The sequence below is a fragment of the Eleutherodactylus coqui genome, chromosome 5 (assembly GCF_035609145.1).
Source record: "Eleutherodactylus coqui strain aEleCoq1 chromosome 5, aEleCoq1.hap1, whole genome shotgun sequence".
In the NCBI taxonomy this organism is placed as follows: Eukaryota; Metazoa; Chordata; class Amphibia; order Anura; family Eleutherodactylidae; genus Eleutherodactylus; species Eleutherodactylus coqui.
In genome coordinates, this window is record NC_089841.1 from 38,416,461 (window position 1) to 38,439,662 (window position 23,202).

At 45.1% G+C, this 23,202-nt stretch overlaps 1 protein-coding gene across 1 annotated transcript in view; it reads left to right on the forward strand.

Moving 5' to 3' along the window:
- The first annotated feature begins 3,690 nt into the window (after positions 1–3,690).
- Positions 3,691–23,202, forward strand: part of LOC136629119 (zinc finger protein 182-like) — a 98,829-nt gene continuing 79,317 nt past the window's right edge. Inside the window, exons 1-10 of the mRNA XM_066605255.1 lie at positions 3,691–3,744; positions 7,270–7,348; positions 7,476–7,655; positions 7,738–7,861; positions 7,944–8,008; positions 8,531–8,633; positions 19,607–19,719; positions 20,346–20,525; positions 20,608–20,731; positions 20,814–20,878. Coding sequence (XP_066461352.1) covers positions 7,271–7,348; positions 7,476–7,655; positions 7,738–7,861; positions 7,944–8,008; positions 8,531–8,633; positions 19,607–19,719; positions 20,346–20,525; positions 20,608–20,731; positions 20,814–20,878 — 1,032 coding nt within the window. The 5' untranslated portion in view covers positions 3,691–3,744; position 7,270. The remainder of the gene's footprint in view (positions 3,745–7,269; positions 7,349–7,475; positions 7,656–7,737; positions 7,862–7,943; positions 8,009–8,530; positions 8,634–19,606; positions 19,720–20,345; positions 20,526–20,607; positions 20,732–20,813; positions 20,879–23,202) is intronic.

Consider the following 23,202-nt stretch of genomic DNA (forward strand, 5'->3'; position numbering starts at 1 on the left):
GTACGGTGTAGTAGAGCTGTGTGTGTAATGTGTACGGTGTATTAGAGCTGTGTGTGTAATGTGTACGGTGTAGTAGAGCTGTGTATATAATGTGTACGGTGTAGTAGAGCTGTGTATATAATGTGTACGGTGTAGTAGAGCTGTGTGTGTAATGTGTACGGTGTAGTAGAGCTGTGTGTGTAATGTGTACGGTGTAGTAGAGCTGTGTGTGTAATGTGTACGGTGTAGTAGAGCTGTGTATATAATGTGTACGGTGTAGTAGAGCTGTGTATATAATGTATACGGTGTAGTAGAGCTGTGTATATAATGTGTATGGTGTAGTAGAGCTGTGTGTGTAATGTGTACGGTGTAGTAGCGCTGTGTATATAATGTGTATGGTGTAGTAGAGCTGTGTATATAATGTGTACGGTGAGGTAGAGCTGTGTATATAATGTGTACGGTGAGGTAGAGCTGTGTATATAATGTGTACGGTGTAGCAGAGTCGCGTATATAATGTGTACGGTGTAGTAGAGCTGTGTATATAATGTGTACGGTGTAGCAGAGCTGTGTACATAATCTATACGGTGTAGTAGAGCTGTGTATATAGTGTGTACGGTGTAGTAGAGCTGTGTATATAATGTGTATGGTGTAGCAGAGCTGTGTGTGTAATGTATATGGTGTAGCAGAGCTGTGTGTGTAATGTATATAGTGTAGCAGAGCTGTGTGTGTAATGTATATAGTGTAGCAGAGCTGTGTATGTAATGTATACGGTGTAGTAGAGCTGTGTACATAATGTATACGGTGTAGTAGAGCTGTGTATATAGTGTGTACGGTGTAGTAGAGCTGTGTATATAATGTGTATGGTGTAGCAGAGCTGTGTGTGTAATGTGTACGGTGTATTAGAGCTGTGTGTGTAATGTGTACGGTGTAGTAGAGCTGTGTATATAATGTGTACGGTGTAGTAGAGCTGTGTGTGTAATGTGTACGGTGTAGTAGAGCTGTGTGTGTAATGTGTACGGTGTAGTAGAGCTGTGTGTGTAATGTGTACGGTGTATTAGAGCTGTGTGTGTAATGTGTACGGTGTAGTAGAGCTGTGTATATAATGTGTACGGTGTAGTAGAGCTGTGTATATAATGTGTACGGTGTAGTAGAGCTGTGTGTGTAATGTGTACGGTGTAGTAGAGCTGTGTGTGTAATGTGTACGGTGTAGTAGAGCTGTGTGTGTAATGTGTACGGTGTAGTAGAGCTGTGTATATAATGTGTACGGTGTAGTAGAGCTGTGTATATAATGTATACGGTGTAGTAGAGCTGTGTATATAATGTGTATGGTGTAGTAGAGCTGTGTGTGTAATGTGTACGGTGTAGTAGCGCTGTGTATATAATGTGTATGGTGTAGTAGAGCTGTGTATATAATGTGTACGGTGAGGTAGAGCTGTGTATATAATGTGTACGGTGAGGTAGAGCTGTGTATATAATGTGTACGGTGTAGCAGAGTCGTGTATATAATGTGTACGGTGTAGCAGAGTCGTGTATATAATGTGTACGGTGTAGCAGAGCTGTGTATATAATGTGTACGGTGTAGCGGAGCTGTGTATATAATGTGTATGGTGTAGCGGAGCCGTGTCTATAATGTGTACGGTGTAGTAGAGCTGTGTATACAATGTGTACGGTGTAGTAGAGCTGTGTATGTAATGTGTACGGTGTAGTATAGCTGTGTATATAATGTGTACGGTGTAGTAGAGCTGTGTATATAATGTGTACGGTGTAGTAGAGCTGTGTATATAATGTGTACGGCGTAGTAGAGCTGTGTATATAATGTGTACGGTGTAGCGGAGCTGTGTATATAATGTGTACGGTGTAGCAGAGCTGTGTATATAATGTGTACGGTGTAGCAGAGCTGTGTATATAATGTGTACGGTGTAGTAGAGCTGTGTATATAATATGTACGGTGTAGTAGAGCTGTGTGTATAATGTGTACGGTGTAGTAGAGCTGTGTATATAATGTGTACGGTGTAGTAGAGCTGTGTATATAATGTGTGCGGTGTAGTAGAGCCGAGTATATAATGTGTACGGTGTAGTAGAGCTGTGTATATAATGTGTACGGTGTAGTAGAGCTGCGTATATAATGTGTACGGTGTAGTAGAGCTGTGTATATAATGTGTACGGTGTAGCAGAGCTGTGTACATAATCTATACGGTGTAGTAGAGCTGTGTATATAATGTGTATGGTGTAGCAGAGCTGTGTGTGTAATGTATATGGTGTAGCAGAGCTGTGTGTGTAATGTATATAGTGTAGCAGAGCTGTGTGTGTAATGTATATAGTGTAGCAGAGCTGTGTATGTAATGTATACGGTGTAGTAGAGCTGTGTACATAATGTATACGGTGTAGTAGAGCTGTGTATATAGTGTGTACGGTGTAGTAGAGCTGTGTATATAATGTGTATGGTGTAGCAGAGCTGTGTGTGTAATGTATAAGGTGTAGCAGAGCCGTATATATAATGTATATGGTGTAGCAGAGCTGTGTATGTAATGTGTATGGTGTAGTAGAGCTGTGTATATAATGTGTACGGTGTAGCAGAGCTGTGTATATAATGTGTATGGTGTAGCAGAGCTGTGTGTGTAATGTATATGGTGTAGCAGAGCCGTATATATAATGTATATGGTGTAGCAGAGCTGTGTATATAATGTATACGGTGTAGTAGAGCTGTGTATATAATGTGTACGGTGTAGCGGAGCTGTGTATATAATGTGTACGGTGTAGTAGAGCTGTGTATATAATGTGTACGGTGTAGTAGAGCTGTGTATATAATGTGTACGGTGTAGCAGAGCTGTGTATATAATGTGTACGGTGTACAGAGCTGTGTATATAATGTGTACGGTGTAGTAGAGCTGTGTATATAATGTATACGGTGTAGCAGAGCTGTGTATATAATGTGCACGGTGTAGTAGAGCTGTGTATGTAATGTGTACGGTGTAGTAGAGCTGTGGATATAATGTGTACGGTGTAGCAGAGCTGTGTTTATAATGTGTACGGTGTAGTAGAGCTGTGCCTGTAACGTGTATGGTGTAGTAGAGCTGTGTATGTAATGTGTATGGTGTAGTAGAGCTGTGTGTATGTGTGCGGTGTAGCAGAGCTGTGTATATGATGTGTACGGTGTAGTAGAGCTGTGTATATAATGTGTACGGTGTAGTAGAGCTGTGTATATAATGTGTACGGTGTAGCAGAGCTGTGTATATAATGTGTTCGGTGTAGTAGAGCTGTGTATATAATGTGTACGGTGTAGCAGAGCTGTGTATATAATGTGTATGGTGTAGCAGAGCTGTGTATATAATGTGTACGGTGTAGCAGAGCTGTGTATGTAATGTGTACGGTGTAGTAGAGCTGTGTATATAATGTGTACGATGTAGTAGAGCTGTGTATATAATGTGTACGGTGTAGCAGAGCTGTGTATATAATGTGTACGGTGTGGCAGAGCTGTGTATATAATGTGTACGGTGTAGCAGAGCTGTGTATGTAATGTGTATGGTGTAGTCTAGCTGTGTATGTAATGTGTAGTCCGGTAAGTTGTATACAGCAGGCAGCAGAGGGTTTTCCTCTCATGAAGGGTCACATCTCTATTAGCGGCTCAGGAGGAGCTCAACAGTGTCCTGTGTACACCTATCCCCCTCTGATCATGTGATCTTTGACTCCTCCCACATGTGACAGATCACATGATGGTGACATCATCACAGAATCAGGAAGCTGGTATCCCTCTCTGCAGGGGGCGTAAGTATAGGGGGCCATAAAGTCTCTCTTCTCCATAATATGATAAACTCCGATAAGCGCCACATGATTGCAGGGCGGCCAATGGGGTGACAGATGGAGCCTCCCCCTCTTCTATCTGCCACGGTCCATTTAGCGCAGCATCCAAAGTGTTAACCCTTTCCAATCCACTGTCTTCAGATATTCTGAAGGCTATACGGCTCCAATGTCAGCAGATGTCCAGCAGGGCATTATTACTGTATATTACTGGCAGCTCTGTCATCAGGGGCCTCTCCAGCATTTCCTATACCGCAGTACTGGCTCTAGCCAGCAGATGGCGCCATTGTATCATGGCAGAAGGAGAAAACTCGGTATGAAACCCTGAATCCAAAATTGAATTGCAAAGGGTTAAATGATTTACAGGAGGTATATAGTTTATTGTGACCAAACATAACAGTGTAGTCTGGAGTGATACATTCTATTATGGTGCAGGGTGGAGCGGTACATACTATTATAGGGCAGGGTGGAGCGGTACATACTATTATGGTGCAGGGTGGAGCGGTACATACTATAATGGGGCAGAGTAGAGCGGTACATACTATTATGGGGCAGGCTGGAGGGGTACATACTATTATGGTGCAGGGTGGAGCGGTACATACTATAATGGGGCAGAGTAGAGCGGTACATACTATTATGGGGCAGGCTGGAGCGGTACATACTATTATGGGGCAGGGTGGAGCAGTACATACTATTATGGGGCAGGGTGGAGCGGTACATACTATTATGGTGCAGAGTGGAGTGGTACATACTATTATGGGGCAGGGTGGAGCGGTACATACTATTATGGGGCAGGGTGGAGCGGTACATACTATTATGGTGCAGAGTGGGGCGGTACATACTATTATGGCGCAGGGTGGAGCGGTACATACTATTATGGCGCAGGGTGGAGGGGTACATATTATTATGGGTCAGGGTGGAGCGGTACATACTATTATGGGTCAGGGTGGAGCGGTACATACTATTATGGGTCAGGGTGGAGCGGTACATACTATTATGGGTCAGGGTGGAGCGGTACATACTATTATGGGGCAGGGGGGAGCGGTACATACTATCATGGGGCTGGCTGGAGCGGTACATACTATTATGGAGCACGGTGGAGCGGTACATACTATTATGGGGCAGGGTGGAGCGGTACATACTATTATGGGGCAGGGTGGATCGGGACATACTATTATTTTGCAGGGTGGAGCGGTACATACTATTATGGAGCAGGGTAGACTGGTACACACTATTATGTGGCAGAGAGGAGCGGTACATACTATTATGGGGCAGGGGGGAGGGGTACATACTATTATGGTGCAGGGTGGAGCGCTACATACTATTATGGGGCAGAGAGGAGTGGTACATACTATTACGAGGCAGGGTGGAGCGGTACATACTATTATTTTGCAGGGTGGAGCGGTACATACTATTATGGTGCAAGGGTACATACTATTATGGGGCAGGGTGGAGGGGTACATACTAATATGGGGCAGGGTGGAGCGGTACATACTATTATTTTGCAGGGTGGAGCGGTACATACTATTATGGTGCAAGGGTACATACTATTATGGGGCAGGGTGGAATGATACATACTATTATGGGGCAGGGTGGAGCGGGACATACTATTATCGTGCAGGGTGGAGCTGGACATACTATTATGGTGCAGGGTGGAGCGGGACATACTATTATGGTGCAGGGTGGAGCGGTACATACTATTATGGGGCAGGGTGGAGCGGGACATACTATTATGGTGCAGGGCGGAGTTGTACATAGTATTATGGGGCAGGGTGGAGTGGTACATACTATTATGGTGCAGAGTAGAGCGGTACATACTATTATGGGGCAGGGTGGAGCGGTACATACTATTATCATGCAGGGTGGAGTGGTACATACTATTATGGGGCAGGGTGGAGTGGTACATACTATTACGGGGCAGGGTGGAGCGGTACATACTATTATGGGGCAGGGTGGAGCGGTACATACTATTATGGAGCAGGGTAGACTGGTACACACTATTATGGCGCAGAGAGGAGTGGTACATACTATTATGGGGCAGGGTGGGGCGGTACATACTATAATGGGGCAGGGTGGAGCGGTACATACTATTATGGGGCAGGGTGGAGCGGTACATACTATTATGGAGCAGGGTGCAGCGGTACATACTATTATGGGGCAGGGTGGAGCGGTACATACTATTATGGTGCAGGGTGGAGCAGTACATACTATTATGGTGCAGGGTGGAGGGGTACATACTATTATGGGGCAGAGTGTAGTGGTACATACTATTATGGGGCAGGGTGGAGCGGTACATACTATTATGGGGCAGGGTGGAGCGGGACATACTATTATGGTGCAGGGTGGAATGATACATACTATTATGGGGCAGGGTGGAGCGGGACATACTATTATCGTGCAGGGTGGAGCTGGACATACTATTATGGTGCAGGGTGGAGCGGGACATACTATTATGGTGCAGGGTGGAGCGGTACATACTATTATGGGGCAGGGTGGAGCGGGACATACTATTATGGTGCAGGGCGGAGTTGTACATAGTATTATGGGGCAGGGTGGAGTGGTACATACTATTATGGTGCAGAGTAGAGCGGTACATACTATTATGGGGCAGGGTGGAGCGGTACATACTATTATCATGCAGGGTGGAGTGGTACATACTATTATGGGGCAGGGTGGAGTGGTACATACTATTACGGGGCAGGGTGGAGCGGTACATACTATTATGGGGCAGGGTGGAGCGGTACATACTATTATGGAGCAGGGTAGACTGGTACACACTATTATGGGGCAGAGAGGAGTGGTACATACTATTATGGGGCAGGGTGGGGCGGTACATACTATTATGGGGCAGGGTGGAGCGGTACATACTATTATGGGGCAGGGTGGAGCGGTACATACTATTATGGAGCAGGGTGCAGCGGTACATACTATTATGGGGCAGGGTGGAGCGGTACATACTATTATGGTGCAGGGTGGAGCAGTACATACTATTATGGTGCAGGGTGGAGGGGTACATACTATTATGGGGCGGGGTGGAGCGGTACATACTATTATGGGGCAGGGTGGAGCGGTACATACTATTATGGTGCAGGGTGGAGGGGTACATACTATTATGGGGCGGGGTGGAGCGGTACATACTATTATGGGGCAGGGTGGAGCGGTACATACTATTATGGGGCAGGGTGGAGTGGTACATACTATTATGGGGCAGGGTGGAATGATACATACTATTATGGTGCAGGGTGGAGCGGGACATACTATTATCGTGCAGGGTGGAGCGGGACATACTATTATGGTGCAGGGGGGAGTGGTACATACTATTATGATACACGGGGGTAAACATCTCATAGTTTTTTCCTTATCTTGTAGTATTGATGTGTTTTAAAATCCTATAGCTCTCACATTGGCTCATCTTCTTTTCCTTCATGTTTCTTATACGAACCTCTTTTCATATCCTCTTTACAATAAACGTTTCCTGGTTTACCCATCAAGGATGAAGGAAGACACGAACAAGATGGCAGAGAGTGTATTAAATCTCACCCGAGAATTAATCTTCCAGCTTACTGGAGAGGTGAGGGATTCTGATGATGTCACATTACATCATTCTTATCTATGGTAATAACAGATGATGTCATCGGAGAGGTGATGGACTCTGGAAATGTCTACAGTGATATTTATTGCTGTCTCCCCATATACAGGATTACACAGTAGTGAAGAAGACCTCTAGTGATGGCTGTCGGGCCCCTGTGTGTGATGGATGGGGAAGACCTTGGAGCCCAATCACGGGGCCCCCACCTCACCCCCTGATACATAAAGGAATAAATGTACAGGAGATTCTAGAACTCGCCAACAAGATGATTGAGCTGCTGACTGGAGAGGTGACGCTGCAGGGAAGGCTGGGACATTATACAGTAACAGCACTGGAGGCTTCTGGGTAATGACTGTATATTGTGTTGTCAGGTTCCTATAAGGTGTCAGGATGTCGCTGTCTATTTCTCCATGGAGGAGTGGGAGTATTTAGAAGAACACAAGGATCTGTACAAGGAGGCCATGATGGAGACCCGCCAGCCGCTCCCATCACCAGGTAATAGACAGGACTAAATACACAGGGACTTTATTATCTGTATGTAAAGAATGACTTCAGTGTCTGTCTGTGTTTCCTGCAGTTCCATCCAGTAAGAGAAGCCCACCAGAGAGATGTCCCCGTCCTCTTCTCCCACAGGACCACCAGGTAGATGGAGATGTCCCTCTGATCTGTAGAAGGCTGTGAAGCTCTTGTCTTCAGTCTTATTAGATGTCTTCTACTTGTGTGCTGAGGCCGGTGGAGATGGCAGGATTACCGCTGACCAGAGACATTACATGTAGTCTGGATCTTCTCCCAGTTTTCTGGCAGTGGAGACTGCTGGTGGGAATAAGGAGTCAACAGGTTGGATTTATATCTATCTGCTCCTTTATGTCCCCCGAGACAAACATCAGATGTGTCTGGTAGACGCTGATCTCCTCCACTGAGACAACGTGCAGCGTGTGTAGCCATGCCGGATATACATGTGTATGAGGTTCCTGAGGGGTCATTGAGCTGCCATCTAATATCTACGTTCAGCTTGTAGACCTAGAGCTATGTGGCTCAGATAACTACTCCTGTCAGGTCACTTTTGATCATCATCATGATGATTAATGATCTTTTCTGGTCAGGTAAAACCTTCCACACGACTTCTCCAACCGTCTGCTGACTTTTACAATATTTGTCTCACAGCTTTTGTATCAGGATGAAGATCTGACCGATATTAATACTACAGAGACAAATGTGAGGGGCGATCAGCGGGGTAAAGAGGAGATTCCTACAGGTAACCGCCTAGGTGAGTAGTAACCACTAAATACAGCAGAGAGGAGTCACAGATTCTCCTCAGTCAGCAGCTGCAGATATGTTATTCTGTGGTCTGTGGGATTATTGGGGATGACAGATCCTGCAGTCCGGGCCCCGTCCTCCCATCTGGTTCATCCTGTAAGCCTGTTAGTGGCAGTAGATATCTGACACTGGCAATGGTCGGCTCTGCTGCAGCCAGAAACACCATAACAAGAGCAAAAACCACCCAAACGGCTGTTCATGTCGGTTATTTTCAGTATCTATAGACTTTATATTAATATCTGGTGTTTGGAAGCTGATAGTCTTGTAGTCACTTATCCTGCCTGTTATGGAAGTATGATATTACTGCAGTCGCACATTCTCTCCCGGGTTCGGTAATATTCATTGGTTTCTTGTTCTACTCTAGCATGCAACTTTCATGCAATTATCCCCGTTTGCCTATTTTCCCTGTCACCCCGACTCTGGGTTTCCATATTATCCCAGCATTGGAGATCTGCGTTAGAGAAATGGGGGATTAATAACTTATGGCCCATTTACAAGGGGTGATAAATAGATTACCGTCATCTATACTACAGTGTAAGCGCACACCCCGACTGAACATTAGCCTTACCCTGCAGTCATCTCTGTCTTTGCTAGCCTCTCCTAGTGGGGCGCCACTTTTTCTCCTAATGGACATCACCCCGGGTGCGAAGGATAAGGAAGGCACTCAACAACAATATATTAGTGACTAGCTTACCCGTGGCGCGTTGCTGCGAAGGACAGACAGACATACATACATTTGTTTTTATATATATATAAATAACAACCAATCACAGCGCAGCTTTCATGTTACCTCAGTTGTATAATATATAACAACCAATCGCAGCACAGCTTACATGTTACCTCAGCTTTATAATATATAACACCCAATCACAGCACAGCTTTCATGTTACCTCAGCAGTATAATATATAACAACCAATCACAGCGCAGCTTTCATGTTACCTCAGCAGTATAATATATAACAACCAATCACAGCGCAGCTTTCATGTTACCTCAGCAGTATAATATATAACAACCAATCACAGCACAGCTTTCATGTTACCTCAGCAGTATAAGAAATAGCAACCAATCACAGCACAGCTTTCATGTTGCCTCAGCAGTATAAGAAATAGCAACCAATCACAGCACAGCTTTCATTTCACCTCAGCATTCTTAATATGCCGCAATTGTCAAGCGAAACGTTCGGCGGATACATCATTTTGTAGTTGAACACGCATCCCGTTACTCGTAATGCCTTTTGCTTTTGTGCTGGAGATGGAAATCAAACGATCTTTGTATGGGGGGCATAACTGTTGACGATGCTGGCACACGCGCCACCTATCGTAGGATAGATGTACTATGCCAGTAATCTTCCCAGGAGTGTACTCAACAACTTCCCAAAGTTTCATGGTGATTGGATGAATGGTGTAGTAATGCATAAAAGACAGACAGACATTCATTTTTATATATATAGATGACATCAGGAAGTGAGAGAATTAGATTCCGTACGTAAAATTCGGACGCTAATTCTTTTGCGCATAGAATTGAATAATCGAGTCGGGACCCATTAGCTTTTCCTATTTATGACATAATCAATGCTCGTGCCAAAATTCAAGTTTTAATGACATCGGGAAGTGAGAGAATTAGATTCCGTACGTAAAATTTGGACCCTAATTCTTTTGCGCTTAGAATTGAATAACCGAGTTGGGACCCATTAACTTTTCCTATGTATGACATAATCAATGCTCGTGCCAAATTTCAGGTTTCTATGACATTGGGAAGTGAGAGATTTAGATTATGTACGTAACATTTGGACGCTAATTCTTTTGCGCATAGAATTGAATAATCGAGTTGGGACCCATTAGGTTTCCTATTTATGACATAATCAATGCCGTGCCAAATTACAACGGGAAGTGAGAAAATTAGATTCCGTACGTAAAATTTGGACGCTAATTCTTTGGCGCTTAGAATTGAATAATTGAGTTGGGACCCATTAGCTTTTCCTATTCATGACATAATCAATGCTCGTGCCAAATTTCAAGTTTCTATGACATTGGGAAGTGAGAGAATTAGATTCCGTACGTAAAATTTGGAAGCTAATTCTTTTGCGCTTAGAATTGAATAATCGAGTTGAAGACATTGGGAAGTGAGAGAATTAGTGGCAATGATGGAAATCGAACGATCTACATGGGGGGGCGTAGCTGTCGACAATGCTCGCACGCGCGCCATTTATTGTACGATAGATGTACTATGCCTATAATCTTCCCAGGAGTGTACTCAACAACCTCCCAAAGTTTCATGGCGATTGGATGAATGGTGTAGTAGCGCATAAAGGACAAACAGACACACACACACACACAGACACATACATTCAATTTTATATATATAGATTATAGATAGATGACATCAGGAAGTGAGAGAATTAGATTCCGTACGTAAAATTGGACGCTAATTCTTTTGCGCTTAGAATTGAAGAATCGAGTTGGGACTCATTGGCTTTTCCTAATTATGACATAATCAATGCTCATGCCAAATTTCATGTTTCTATGACATCGGGAAGTGAGAGAATTAGTGGCAATGATGGAAATCGAACGATCTATGTGGGGGGGGGCGTAGCTGTCGACGACGCTCGCACGCGCGCCATTTATCATATGATAGATATACTATGCCATTAATCTTCCCAGGAGTGTACTCAACAACTTCCCAAAGTTTCATGGCGATCGGATGAATGGTGTAGTAGTGCATAAAGGACAGACAGACAGACAGACACACGCATACATTCAATTTCATATGTATAGATAGCCAATTTGCAATATTTAGAAGGGGGTAGAGCAGCCCATGTGTGCCTCTGTGCTGTCTTCACTATTTTCCCTGTGTTATGTAAAGCACAGGTCATACACACCTGGATATACCTGGCTGTGACCATGCTGAATCCAGGAGTAATTCAATATCGAGACACAAGGTTACACGTATCAGTCGTTGACTGGTGTGTTTTGTCTGTGTGCACAGTGGGCAGCCACCATGTAGTAGAGGGTATGAGGGAGGCCTAATCGGTGGTCTCTTCCTCGCAGGCCGGTGTCCATCTGGCTTGCCCTCATCCAGCTCCCCATTACAGACTGTGTAGCCTGGTTCTGAAGAGACTTGAGCTGGGGTCACAGCCTGGATGTTGATTTGCCCTACTACCCTGGATTTACTGCAGCTGCCTCGGCAGCTGTGTCCACACCTTCATTTCTTTTTGCTTCTGCGGTCCTCCTTTGTTATTCCTAGTTGTGTAGGTAATATAAGAGCTTCCATATGGGACCATAGTCATGTGCTATTCTGTGTATATGTTTGCTGTCCTACCATCTGCCACTCTACACGCTTCAGTGAGTGCCTTCACTTCCGCCTCCTGTGCTGACAGATGAGTTGGAACTGGTTCTGCTTTTGTTACCTCATTCGGTGTGACCACTGCATGCCACTGTAGAACTTGCCATTTTCCTGGTACCTTGAGCCATCTACAAAAATAATCAAAATCTGGGTTAACCATCGGTTCATCCTTTACATATTCAAATCCCTCAGTTCCTCGTGACAATGAGGGCAATCCAGTCAGGGGGCAGGGATGCATCCTGTTCTTATTGGTTTATCTAAAATACAAAATGTTCTCAACCTTCCTCCCCCCTTCAAAATCAAGCAGAGGAAATGTAGGTGGATTTAGTTATACCACACTTTAACCCCTTGAGTGGCGGGTTTCCTACCACCCTGTCAGACCCACCAGGGCAGTTTTTTTTTTTTAAATGGTCTAATCATTGAATTTCAACTAACTTTGCAGTTGCGTCTCAAGAGCCATAACTTTTTCATTTTTCCATTGACATGGCCATATGAGGGCTTGTTTTTTGCGGGACAAGTTGTGATTTTTTTTAAACAGGGTGGAGGAAAAAAAGAAATGGGGAAAAAAGAAAAAAGGGGCCATGTCATTAAGGGGTTAAATAATGTATTAACTTCCTTCTCTGGGTCATTACGATGCATGGATACCACGTGTGGTTTTATTTTTGATTTTTTACAAAGTAAACGGAGACAAGTGTTTTTATAATTTTTGAAAATAATTTTTTTACTTTTTTTTTTTTGTCCCTTTAGGGGACTTCCACAGGGACCCATCAGGCCCCCCTGATCACATTCCGGGGGTCCGATGGTGACAGCCCTTTACATGCTGCAGTCACATAGATTGCAGCATGTAAAGGGTTAACACAGCAGAGATCGGAGGTTTTCTCTGATCTCTGCTGTAAGAGCTAGTACCTAGCTGTCCTCTGACAGCTAACAACCAGCTCTCCCTGCCACAGAGACCATCGGCTTGCTTCTGACAAGCTGATGGTCTCTATGGCAACCTGTAAACAAAGCAGGAGACTTAGAAGCAGGAGATTGCCGGCAGATCGGCAATATCTTCTACTGGTTGTTCAAAGCCCTTGCTTTGTTCTCTATGGGTCTGTGCAGGCAGAGCACACTGTCACAGCTTGTGGCATTGTGCTCTGCAGCTCCCATAGTGATACATAGCCCGGAAATCTTCCGGGCTATATCACTATTGGCAGTGGAGCTCGTCCCGGAAAATTTCCGGGCGTGCCACTCAAGGGGTTAATGTAACATTTGGGGGTAGAAGTAACTGCGCACATGTATTAAGGGACTAATAGCCCAATACTGCTTCTTCACATGTCGACTGGCCCTGTCCCTGACATCAAACATCTGTAGACCTTTCCTATTAATGTTCTATAACATTAATTCTGCTACGTTATCTTGTTGTTTTAGCACAAGAGTACATACCATGACGTCATTGGCTCTTATCGCAGTACCTTGTCTGATTACATCTCAGATTACAGAAAGAAAATAGCTATACAAGACTACACCTTCTAACTGAAACTTCTCGTAATATTTTAATACACATTTTCTTAAAGATACATCCACAATTTTTATCAATATCAGTAAGTTATGTAAAGAATCAATGTGACAATGTTTCATAAATATATTCTCCAACAAAACTAAGTACATGAAATACATGATATTATGTACATTTTTACAATATTTCTTAGGCATAGATTAAGTACTGATATGACCAAGTGATATACATGAACACATTCCTATTACACATGAATATACTTACATTACAAACACCTCATCTGTGAGCTGGACAGTCTCATCACCTGGGAGTCTTTGGTCATCATCAGTCCGATTTACCATCAACTGGAGAAGCGGCAGCCGAAGTCAGAGAACCCCCGGGAGATACACTGTGAGAGAGAGTCCTCCATTCACAGGTTACAGGCTTAGAAATATGTGTATGTTCAGTTATTGATAACTTTGAAGCTTACACACCTGTGGGGGGCGCATATTCAGGATTTCAGCCGCAGTGCAGCAGCGCTGCTGATTAGAGCCACCTGATTGGCTCTTCGGCACCACGTGACTACACAGCGTGCACGCGGATTGCCTTTAGCAGCCGTGCACTACACACTACAGTTAAGCAACACGGGGTTAGGTTTAGGGTTAGGGTTACCTAAACTAAACCCTAAACCAAACCCTAAACCCTAACCCCGTGCTGCTTAAGTGAAGTGTGTAGTGCACGGCTGCTGAAGGCAATCCGCGTGCACGCTGTGTAGTCACGTGGTGCCGAAGAGCCAATCAGGTGGCTCTAATCAGCAGTGCTGCTGAAATCCTAAATATGCGTGGGGGGCCCGTCCCTCAGCCATCTAGGAGTCAAAGGTCACAAGACCATTCCGATAATTGATGGCTCAGTGCCAGATACCTACAAGACTCCATTTGTTTACAGGATAACCATCTCCACAACATAACTGAACAAGTTTTTTTTGTTTTTTTTTTAATAATAACAATTTTATTGAGTTTTTACAAAATACAGATCCAAGCAGACACGCTTGCAGTGATATAGCTGAAATCAGTAAGAGTACTTAACCTAGCAAAAGCACTATCATCAGTCTTACATTTATCATTCCTGCTGCTGTACATTGCGTTCTTTGCTTTCTGTAACAACAATAAACTGTAGTGAAGGCAGATTTTTCCTTACATCAATATTAAAGACCGTATTATTTGATCCAATAACGTCCAGATAGTGAGGTTTCTGCCTACGGGTGAACCCGAAGTTCTAACTGTGTTTGCTCGATTGGCGTCGGTCCGCCGTGGCCTGGCAGCTTCGCTTCACGGTCTGGTATAATTATCTAAACCTTAGGAGGCTACCTGATATATCAAGTCCACCTTCGTTCTACATAAACATATCGCACATCGTAACTTGGATGGGGAGGGGATGGGGGTAGGAGAGAGGGGGTAGGGGGGTAGGGGGTGGGAAACTCTTAGGGTTTGTACGTGGGGTTAAACCCCTCGTGCTAACTTTGTGGTCGTTGTGTCTTTCAAGGTGTGAGGTGCGTGTGCCGGTTGCGGCCAATATACCATGGGTGTTCTCCGCCTGTGTCCGCCTCTACGTCTGCTTCAGTGTCTGGGGCCTCTTTCCCGGCAATGCCCGGGCGTTTGATTCAGTCTTGCGAGTGTGGCCGTGGGTGGGGATACTCCGCCTTTCGGCCTGTGGGTCTCCCACCGACTCCCGTCTCGGTCCAGGAGAACTCCACAGATTGTGGGGTGCGCTACTCTAAGGTATTCTTTTCCACAGCTCCCATTCCTTTATGAATTTATCTCGAGTGTTGGTTTTCCAACTCGTTAATTCCTCCAGGTTGTATAATAGGTCTACCCTGTCTCTCCACTGTGCTGCGGTTGGGGGGGATTTTTGTAGCCACATGGTCGGGATTAGAGCCTTCGCGACGTCTATTAGTAGGGCGATGAGTTTGTCTTTGAGGGGGTGGAAGTTGTCCGTCGGTTTCCATAAGAGCACCAATTCTGGTGTTAGTTTTAGGTCCGGTTTAACGGTTTTTATTGATTCCTCAATGTCCTTCCAGAATGTGCCTAGTGCCGGGCAATCCCACCAAATGTGTTTGTGTGAGCCTGTCGCGGCGTCGCACCTCCAGCACCTCTCGTGGGGGGCTAATTTGTGTGAGTATAGCCATTGGGGAATTCTATACCACCTTGCTAGTATGTTGTAGTGGCTCTCTTGTAGGAGCACGCAGGGGGATAGTCCAAAGGCTAGTCTGAGTATGATTTTTGTGTCCTCCGCAGAGATTGTGGTGTTGAGTTCACGTTCCCATGAGCTAAGGTAGGCAGGCTTGTACCCCTTAGAGGGTGAGATGTGTTTTTTCTGGAGGTTCGCGATGATCTTGATTTTTGGTGCCCCATCTAGGTAGAATTTTTCGAACGGTGTTGCAGGTCTGGTTGATTTGTAACTCTTAGCGAAGTAATCTATTGTTTTAGTGATCTGGACTTTTTGTAAGAAGGGGATATTTAGGTCTCGGGCTAAATGGTGGATGGCCTCTCCGGCTCCTCGGTGGACTATGGGTTGCAGGTCCCCTAGTTTGATTCCTGCGAGTTTCTCCCACACGCTCCTAGACGCCGGGTCTGGAGCGATTCCCAGTAGTTTGCCCAGCGTGTTCAATGGAGTGATCGGGGAGGGGCTAGGGGCTATGTTGGGTCTCAGTATATCCCAGGTCTCGCATGGTGCTCTCAATAGGGGGTTAAACCCCTTGGAGCTGTAGCGGTGTCTAGAGGGGTGCCAGAGGTCGTCTACCATGGTGTCTCCATGGGAGTACCTAGCCAGGTGTGGCAGGAGGGGGTCCCTTGCCGGGTGGACTAGGTCCAGCCAGTAGCTGATTTGAATAGCTCTATATATGTCCGGAATGTGTGGCAGGTCTATGCCCCCCTCTCCTCTCCTCCTGGTGAGAAGAGTGTAGGCTATGCGCGGTCTCTTCTGTTTCCAGATATATTGAGAGAAGAGTCGCCGAAGGGATTGAAAGAAGGCCCCGGGTATGTGGATCGGGAGCATGCGCATTTTGTAGGTTATGATGGGGAGAACATATGATTTTACAATATTTTTTCTTCCGAACCATGAAATGTATGGAAAATCATACGTTCGTAGAATGTTTTTGATTAGTGAGAGAAGAGGCTGGAAGTTAACTGTGTAGAGATTTTCAATCTTTTTGGTAATTTTAATTCCAAGGTAGTCTATGGCGTCTTCCATCCATGTGAAGGGGGAGTTGGACTTTAGGGCAGTGCTAAGTGTCTGTGGGACCGAAACGTTTAAGATGGTCGATTTTGAATAGTTTATTTTGAAGTCCGATATGGTGCCGAATGATTCCAGCAATGAGATCAATTTAGGGATGCCTGTCGCTGGATTGGTTATCATAAACATGATGTCATCCGCGAAAGCGGCTGTTGAGAATGAGTGTCTACCTGCTGTGATCCTTCTTATTTCTGGGTGTGCTCTAACTGTGTGTAGCAGTGGTTCTAGGGCCAGCACAAACAAGATCGGGGAAAGCGGGCACCCGTCGGGTTCCATTGTAGATCCCGAATGCGGGTGAGAGGATGTTGTTAATCCTCAGCCTCGCGTGTGGCTTGCTATATAGGGAGAAAATTGCCGCTATCCAGGTGCTTGGGAAGTTGTAATTGGCCAGGACCCTTTCTAGGTATATCCAATTTACTCTATCAAACGCCTTTTCGGCGTCGGTCCCTATTAGGACCAATGGTATTTTTCGAGTTTGGGCTAGTCTTATCGCGTGCAGTATTCTGTGGCAATTGTTCTTTCCCTCCCTTCCCTTTATGAATCCTGTTTGTTCCTTGTGGATCAGTGTGGGGATAAGGTCTTCCATCCTCTTGACCAGGAATTTTGCGGATAGTTTCATATCCTGGTTGATAAGTGAGATTGGTCTATAATTCGTACAGGACGTGGGGTCTTTGTTGTCTTTGTGTATGAGTGTGATGTGTGCCTCAAGGGCTTGCTTGGGGAGTTCTCCTCCTTGTAAGAGGGAATTGAATAGTTCTTTTAATTTGGGAGCAAGGGTTGATTTGAAGGTTTTGTAGTATCTATCCGAGAGACCATCCGGCCCTGGACTCTTGCCCGAAGGGCTTGAGTCAATTAGCTCCTCGACTTCTTGATCTGACGCTGGTGACATGAGAGCTAATGCAGATGTCTCGTCAAGTTTTGGGAGATTTATTGTGCGCAGGAAGGCATCTATTCTTTCTTTTTGCGAGTCTTGGTCTGCTGGACTTGGATGGTCCCTCAGATCGTACAGTTTAGAGTAGAAGGCGTGGAAGACCTTAGCTATGTCCTGGGAGTTGTTGGCTATCTTGCCCATCTGGTCTTTTATTGTGTTAATATGGTTTCTTGTCTGGGATTTTTTGAGTAGGGCTGTCATGTATTTGCTGCCCTTATTGCCCTGAATATATACCAATTGTTTGAGGTGTAGGTGTTTTCTGTTAAATCTAGAGCGTAAAAGGCAGCCCAGCTCTCTCCTTTTGTCTGTTAATTCGTCTAAGCTTCTTTTTATTAGTGTGAGTTTAGCTATCCTTTCTAATTTTGCTATTTGAGAGAGTAGGGTGTCAATCTCTTGGTGTTGTTGTTTCCTAATTCTTGCGCCCAAGGCGATGAGTAGCCCCCTCATGTAGGCCTTGTGGGCCTCCCAAACTACCGGTACCTTTGGTACAGCTTCGCTATTGATCTGGAAGTACTCCTCTAGGAGTTCTGTGAGCTTGAGCCTGTCCTCTTCTTTGTCTAGCAGGGTATTGTTCAAGTGCCACGTCCTCTCCCCCGGGCCCTCTGAAGCTAACCTGACATCTATGTGGATGGGCGCGTGGTCCAAGATCGAGATAATCTCGATTTTAGTGTGTCTTACCTGTGGCAGGAGGGAGTTGGAGATAAATAAGTAGTCGAGTCTTTGATATGACTCATGGGGTTGCGAATAGTGAGTATAGTCTCTGGTCGTGGGGTTAAGCATGCGCCATGCGTCCGTTACGCCCAGCTCCTCTAGTTCTTTGATTAGTCTACTTAAGCGCCCCTGCGAGACCTGGGATCTGCCCCTGGAGGAGTCAAGAAGGGGATTAAGAGTTATGTTTAGGTCCCCACCCAATATGATTGGGTGGGGGCAAATTCTCTGAGGATTTTTATTTGTTTAGTGATCCACTCTGTTTGGTGGGTATTTGGGGCATAAAGGTTTGCTATTGTTAATTTTACTCCGTTAAGGGTACCTTTTATAAATAGAGTTCTGCCCTCTTCGTCTGAATATTCCGCAAGGGTCTCGAAGTGCACCGTCTTATGGAACAAGATCGAGACCCCCTTGGAGGCAGATGTGGGGTGGGAGCTGTGGAAATGCTGTGTGAACTGTTTCCCTGGCAGGGAGAGGAGTCTGTCACCCTTGATATGTGTCTCCTGTATAACTGAACAAGTTTTACAGGCTCGGCTCAATTACAGGTCCCATTAGTATTATCCTGACAGAGCTGAGGATATAAGAAATCACTTTATACACTCCCTGACAGATATTCATCTCATGTTCCAGTCCATACAAGTGAGGCTACCTACTCACGGGCGAGCGCAATATTGTGCGTTTTGACATTGATGCGAAGCGTTTTTCAGGCAAAAATGCTTCCCATCACTTCTGTGAAGTGGTGATCCTCCGCTGGGTCCTTTAGGTGCGTTAGAGGATCGGCAAGAGTCTCCAATTGTCTTCAATCGGCAGCACCGCACTGGCGGCGTGTGATGTGTTTGACTGCCCTATTGAAAGCAATGGCAATGTGGTTTGAGGAACACAAGAAGATAGGGCATGTCATGATATTTTTCCTTGCCACATGACTGTTCTGTAAAAAAATCAATCATGTATAACTCCAGTCAACAGAATGGTGGTCATATTCGTGCAAGATGTGTGCATCTCACAACACAGATATCTTGTGCGAATTTTGTGTTCATGTGAAACGTGTTTAAAGAGAAGAGAAAATTTGTAGTTTATTATCTCCCCATCTGTTTCTCCTCCGTACCTCCTGTCATTGTATGTTGTTATGTAGGATTTTTGTAGTTTTTAGTATTGGTTCATATTCCTCTTCAGATGCCTACACTATAGGAGGATGGATGGACTCAAGGATGGAGAAGGACAGGAAGAAGAGGGCGAAGAGTGTATTAAATCTCACCCTAGAAATGCTCTTCCAACTTACTGGAGAGGTGAGAGATTCTGATGATGTCACATTACATCATTCTTATCTATGGTAATAACAGATGATGTCACTGGAGAGGGGAGAGATTCTGATGATGTCACATTACATCATTCTTATCTATGCTAATAACAGATGATGTCACTGAATTCTAGAATGGTAGAGTTGGAAGGGACCTCTAGGGTTATCTGGTGCAACCCCTGCTCAGTGCAGGATTCACTAAATCATCCCAGACAGATATTTGTCCAACCTTTCTTTAAACACTTTCATTGAAGGAGATCTCCCCACCTCCCATGGTAACCTGTTCCATTCACTGATCACCCTCACTGTCAGAAAGTTTTTTTTCTAATCTGTGCCTCCTCCCTTTCACCTTTATCCCATTGCTTTAGTCTTTCCTTGTGCAAATGAGAATAGGGCTGATCCCTCTGCACCAGAGAGAGAAGAGAATCTGATGATGTCACATTACATCATTCTTATATATGGTAATAACAGATGATGTGACTGGAGAGGGGAGAGATTCTGATGATGTCACATTACATCATTCTTATCTATGGTAATAACAGATGATATGATTGGAGAGGTGATGGACTCTGGAAATGTCTGCAGTGATATTTATTACTGTCTCCCCATATACAGGATTACTCAGTAGTGAAGAAGACCTTTACTGATAGCTGTCGGACCCCTGTGTCGAAAGGATGGGGGAAAACTCTAAGCCCAATCACGGGGCTCCCACCACACCCCCTGATACATGAGGACATCAATATACAGAAGATTCTAGAACTCACCACCAAGATAATTAAGCTGCTGACTGGAGAGGTGATGCTGCAGGGAATGCTGGGACATTATACAGTAACAGCACTGGAGGCTTCTGGGTGATGACTGTATATTGTGTTGTCAGGTACCTATAAGGTGTCAGGATGTCGCTGTCTATTTCTCCATGGAGGAGTGGGAGTATTTAGAAGAACACGAGGATCTGTACAAGGGCGCCATGATGGAGACCCACCAGTCACTCCCATCACCAGGTAATAGACCGGACTAAATACACGGAGACTTTATTATCTGTATGTAAAGAATGACTTCAGTGTCTGTCTGTGTTTCCTCCAGTTCCATCCAGTAAGAGAAGCCCACCAGAGAGATGTCCCCGTCCTCTTCTTCCACAAGACCATCAGGTAGGAGGAGATGTCCCTCTGATCTGTAGAAGGCTGTGAAGCTCTTGTCTTCAGTCTTATTAGATGTCTTCTACTTGTGTGATGAGGCCGGTGGAGATGGCAGGATTACCGCTGACCAGAGACATTACATGTTGTCTGGATCTTCTCCCAGTTTTCTGTCGGTGGAGACTGCTGGTGGGAATAAGGAGCCAACAGGTTGGATTTATATCTATCTGCTCCTTTATGTCCCCCGAGACAAACAGCGGATGTGTCTGGTAGACGCTGATCTCCTCCACCGAGACAACATGCAGCGTGTCTAGCCATGCCTGATATACATGTGTATGAGGTTCCTGAGGGGTCATTGAGCCGCCATCTAATATATATGTCCGTCTTCTAGACCTGCAGCTATGTGGCTCAGATAACTACTCCTGTCAGGGCATTTTTGGTCATTTTTCTGGTCATGTAAAACCTTCCACACAACTTCTCCAACCATCTGCTGACTTTTACAATATTTGTCTCACAGCTTTTGTATAAGGATGAAGATCTGACTGATATTAATACTACAGAGACAAATGTGTGGGGAGATCAGCGGTGTAAAGAGGAGATTCCTACAGGTAACAGCCCAGGTGAGTAGTAACCACTAAATACAGCAGAGAGGAGTCACAGATTCTCCTCAGTCAGCGGCTGCAGATATGTTATTCTGTGGTCTGTGGGATTATTGGGGATGACAGATCCTGCAGTCCGGGCCCCGTCCTCCCAGCTGGTTCATCCTGTAAGCCTGTTAGTAGATATATGAGTCTGCAGGCCCCCAGTCATCAGGGCACTAGGACTACTGGTCTGTAGTAATTTGACCATTTTGACTGACCATTTTAAAAATTATATACAAATGATCGCTCATGATGGCCGATAGCAGACTGTCTGCCAAACATCGTCTTTCAGGGCGGATTTTTTTCATCTGTTCTCAGCAAACTCTACATGCGTGGCATGATCAGACACACACAGCTTATCTGTCACTTTGCACAAGACCTCTGCCTGATCTGCCAGTTTAATCTGACATGCTGACGGTCGGAGCGATCATATCTCATGTTCTTATCTCATATGTAGGTCCACTGTAACAACTAGTCACACTTACAGTTATAACACCACTAATCCATCTCACTCTAGTGGATTACTGCACTAATGAGCTGCAACTAACTGTGGATACGATATTTGCATAGTGCGGCCACCAGTCACACTCAGGTAAGGTAATTTAAGAGATCACCATCTTCTGGCTTCCCACGCATTTTTGGGCTAACAGATTCCCTTTCACATCTGACCTGCTGCACCAGCTTATTGTATACAGGTGCCAAAGAAATCACTATACTGAATAGTCAACAGAGCTTGGAAAGAGAGATTATACCACAAGGGAAAGTAGAGCAAGAAGTCACTGAGGCAAAACCATCTTGAATCCAGAATATAAAACTTTTATGAGGAAAATTAAAATCTGCAAACTCCTTATAAAAACCACCTCTCAGAATCACCAAGAACCCGATAAGGGAAGGACCTCTCCCCTTTCTTATGCAGCATTATGCCAAAAGCACACAAAGAGGTTGGATTCTGTATATGGAAGCCCGCAGCAGAATCAGATCCTGACAGCAGCCGGCGTCCACATACCTGTCTTTTCTGTTCTTCATCTGTACTGAGGATAGACCAGGCGGCTCGCCGTTGGACATGCGCAGTATAGATATATTACTTTAAATGCTTATTTTTCCCACCCCATCGCTAGGCAATAACGCGGAATCCATGACTTTTCTGTAATGTCAATTGCGGATGGGGCGCTGATTTAGATGCCTTTCATTAACTTCAATGGAAGCTGTCCGTGCAGAGACCGCACGAAAATAGAGCTTGCTGCGATTCTTTTTTTTTCTCCAAGTGTGCAGGAAGAATCACTTTCCCATAGCATGCTATGGGCGGTGTTTGATGTAGATCCGCAGATGTCCGCCGCTGATTCTGCATTGCAAATCCGTTTGTGTGCAGCCGGCCTTACTGTACCTTTCTTCTACTTCTGATGGAAACAGATGATTGGCAGAGCTACTGGTTATTGGCCCCCACCAATCTGATGTTAATGATTAGAGATGAGCGAACGTACTCGTCCGAGCTTGATACTCGTTCGAGTATTGGCGTGTTCGAGATGCTCGTTACTCGTGACGAGTACCACGCGATGTTCGGGTTACTTTCACTTTCATCTCTGAGACGTTAGCGCGCTTTTCTGGCGAAGGGAAGGCATTACAACTTCCCCCTGCGACGTTCCAGCCCTATACCACCCCCCTGCAGTGAGTGGCTGGCGAGATCAGGTGTCACCCGAG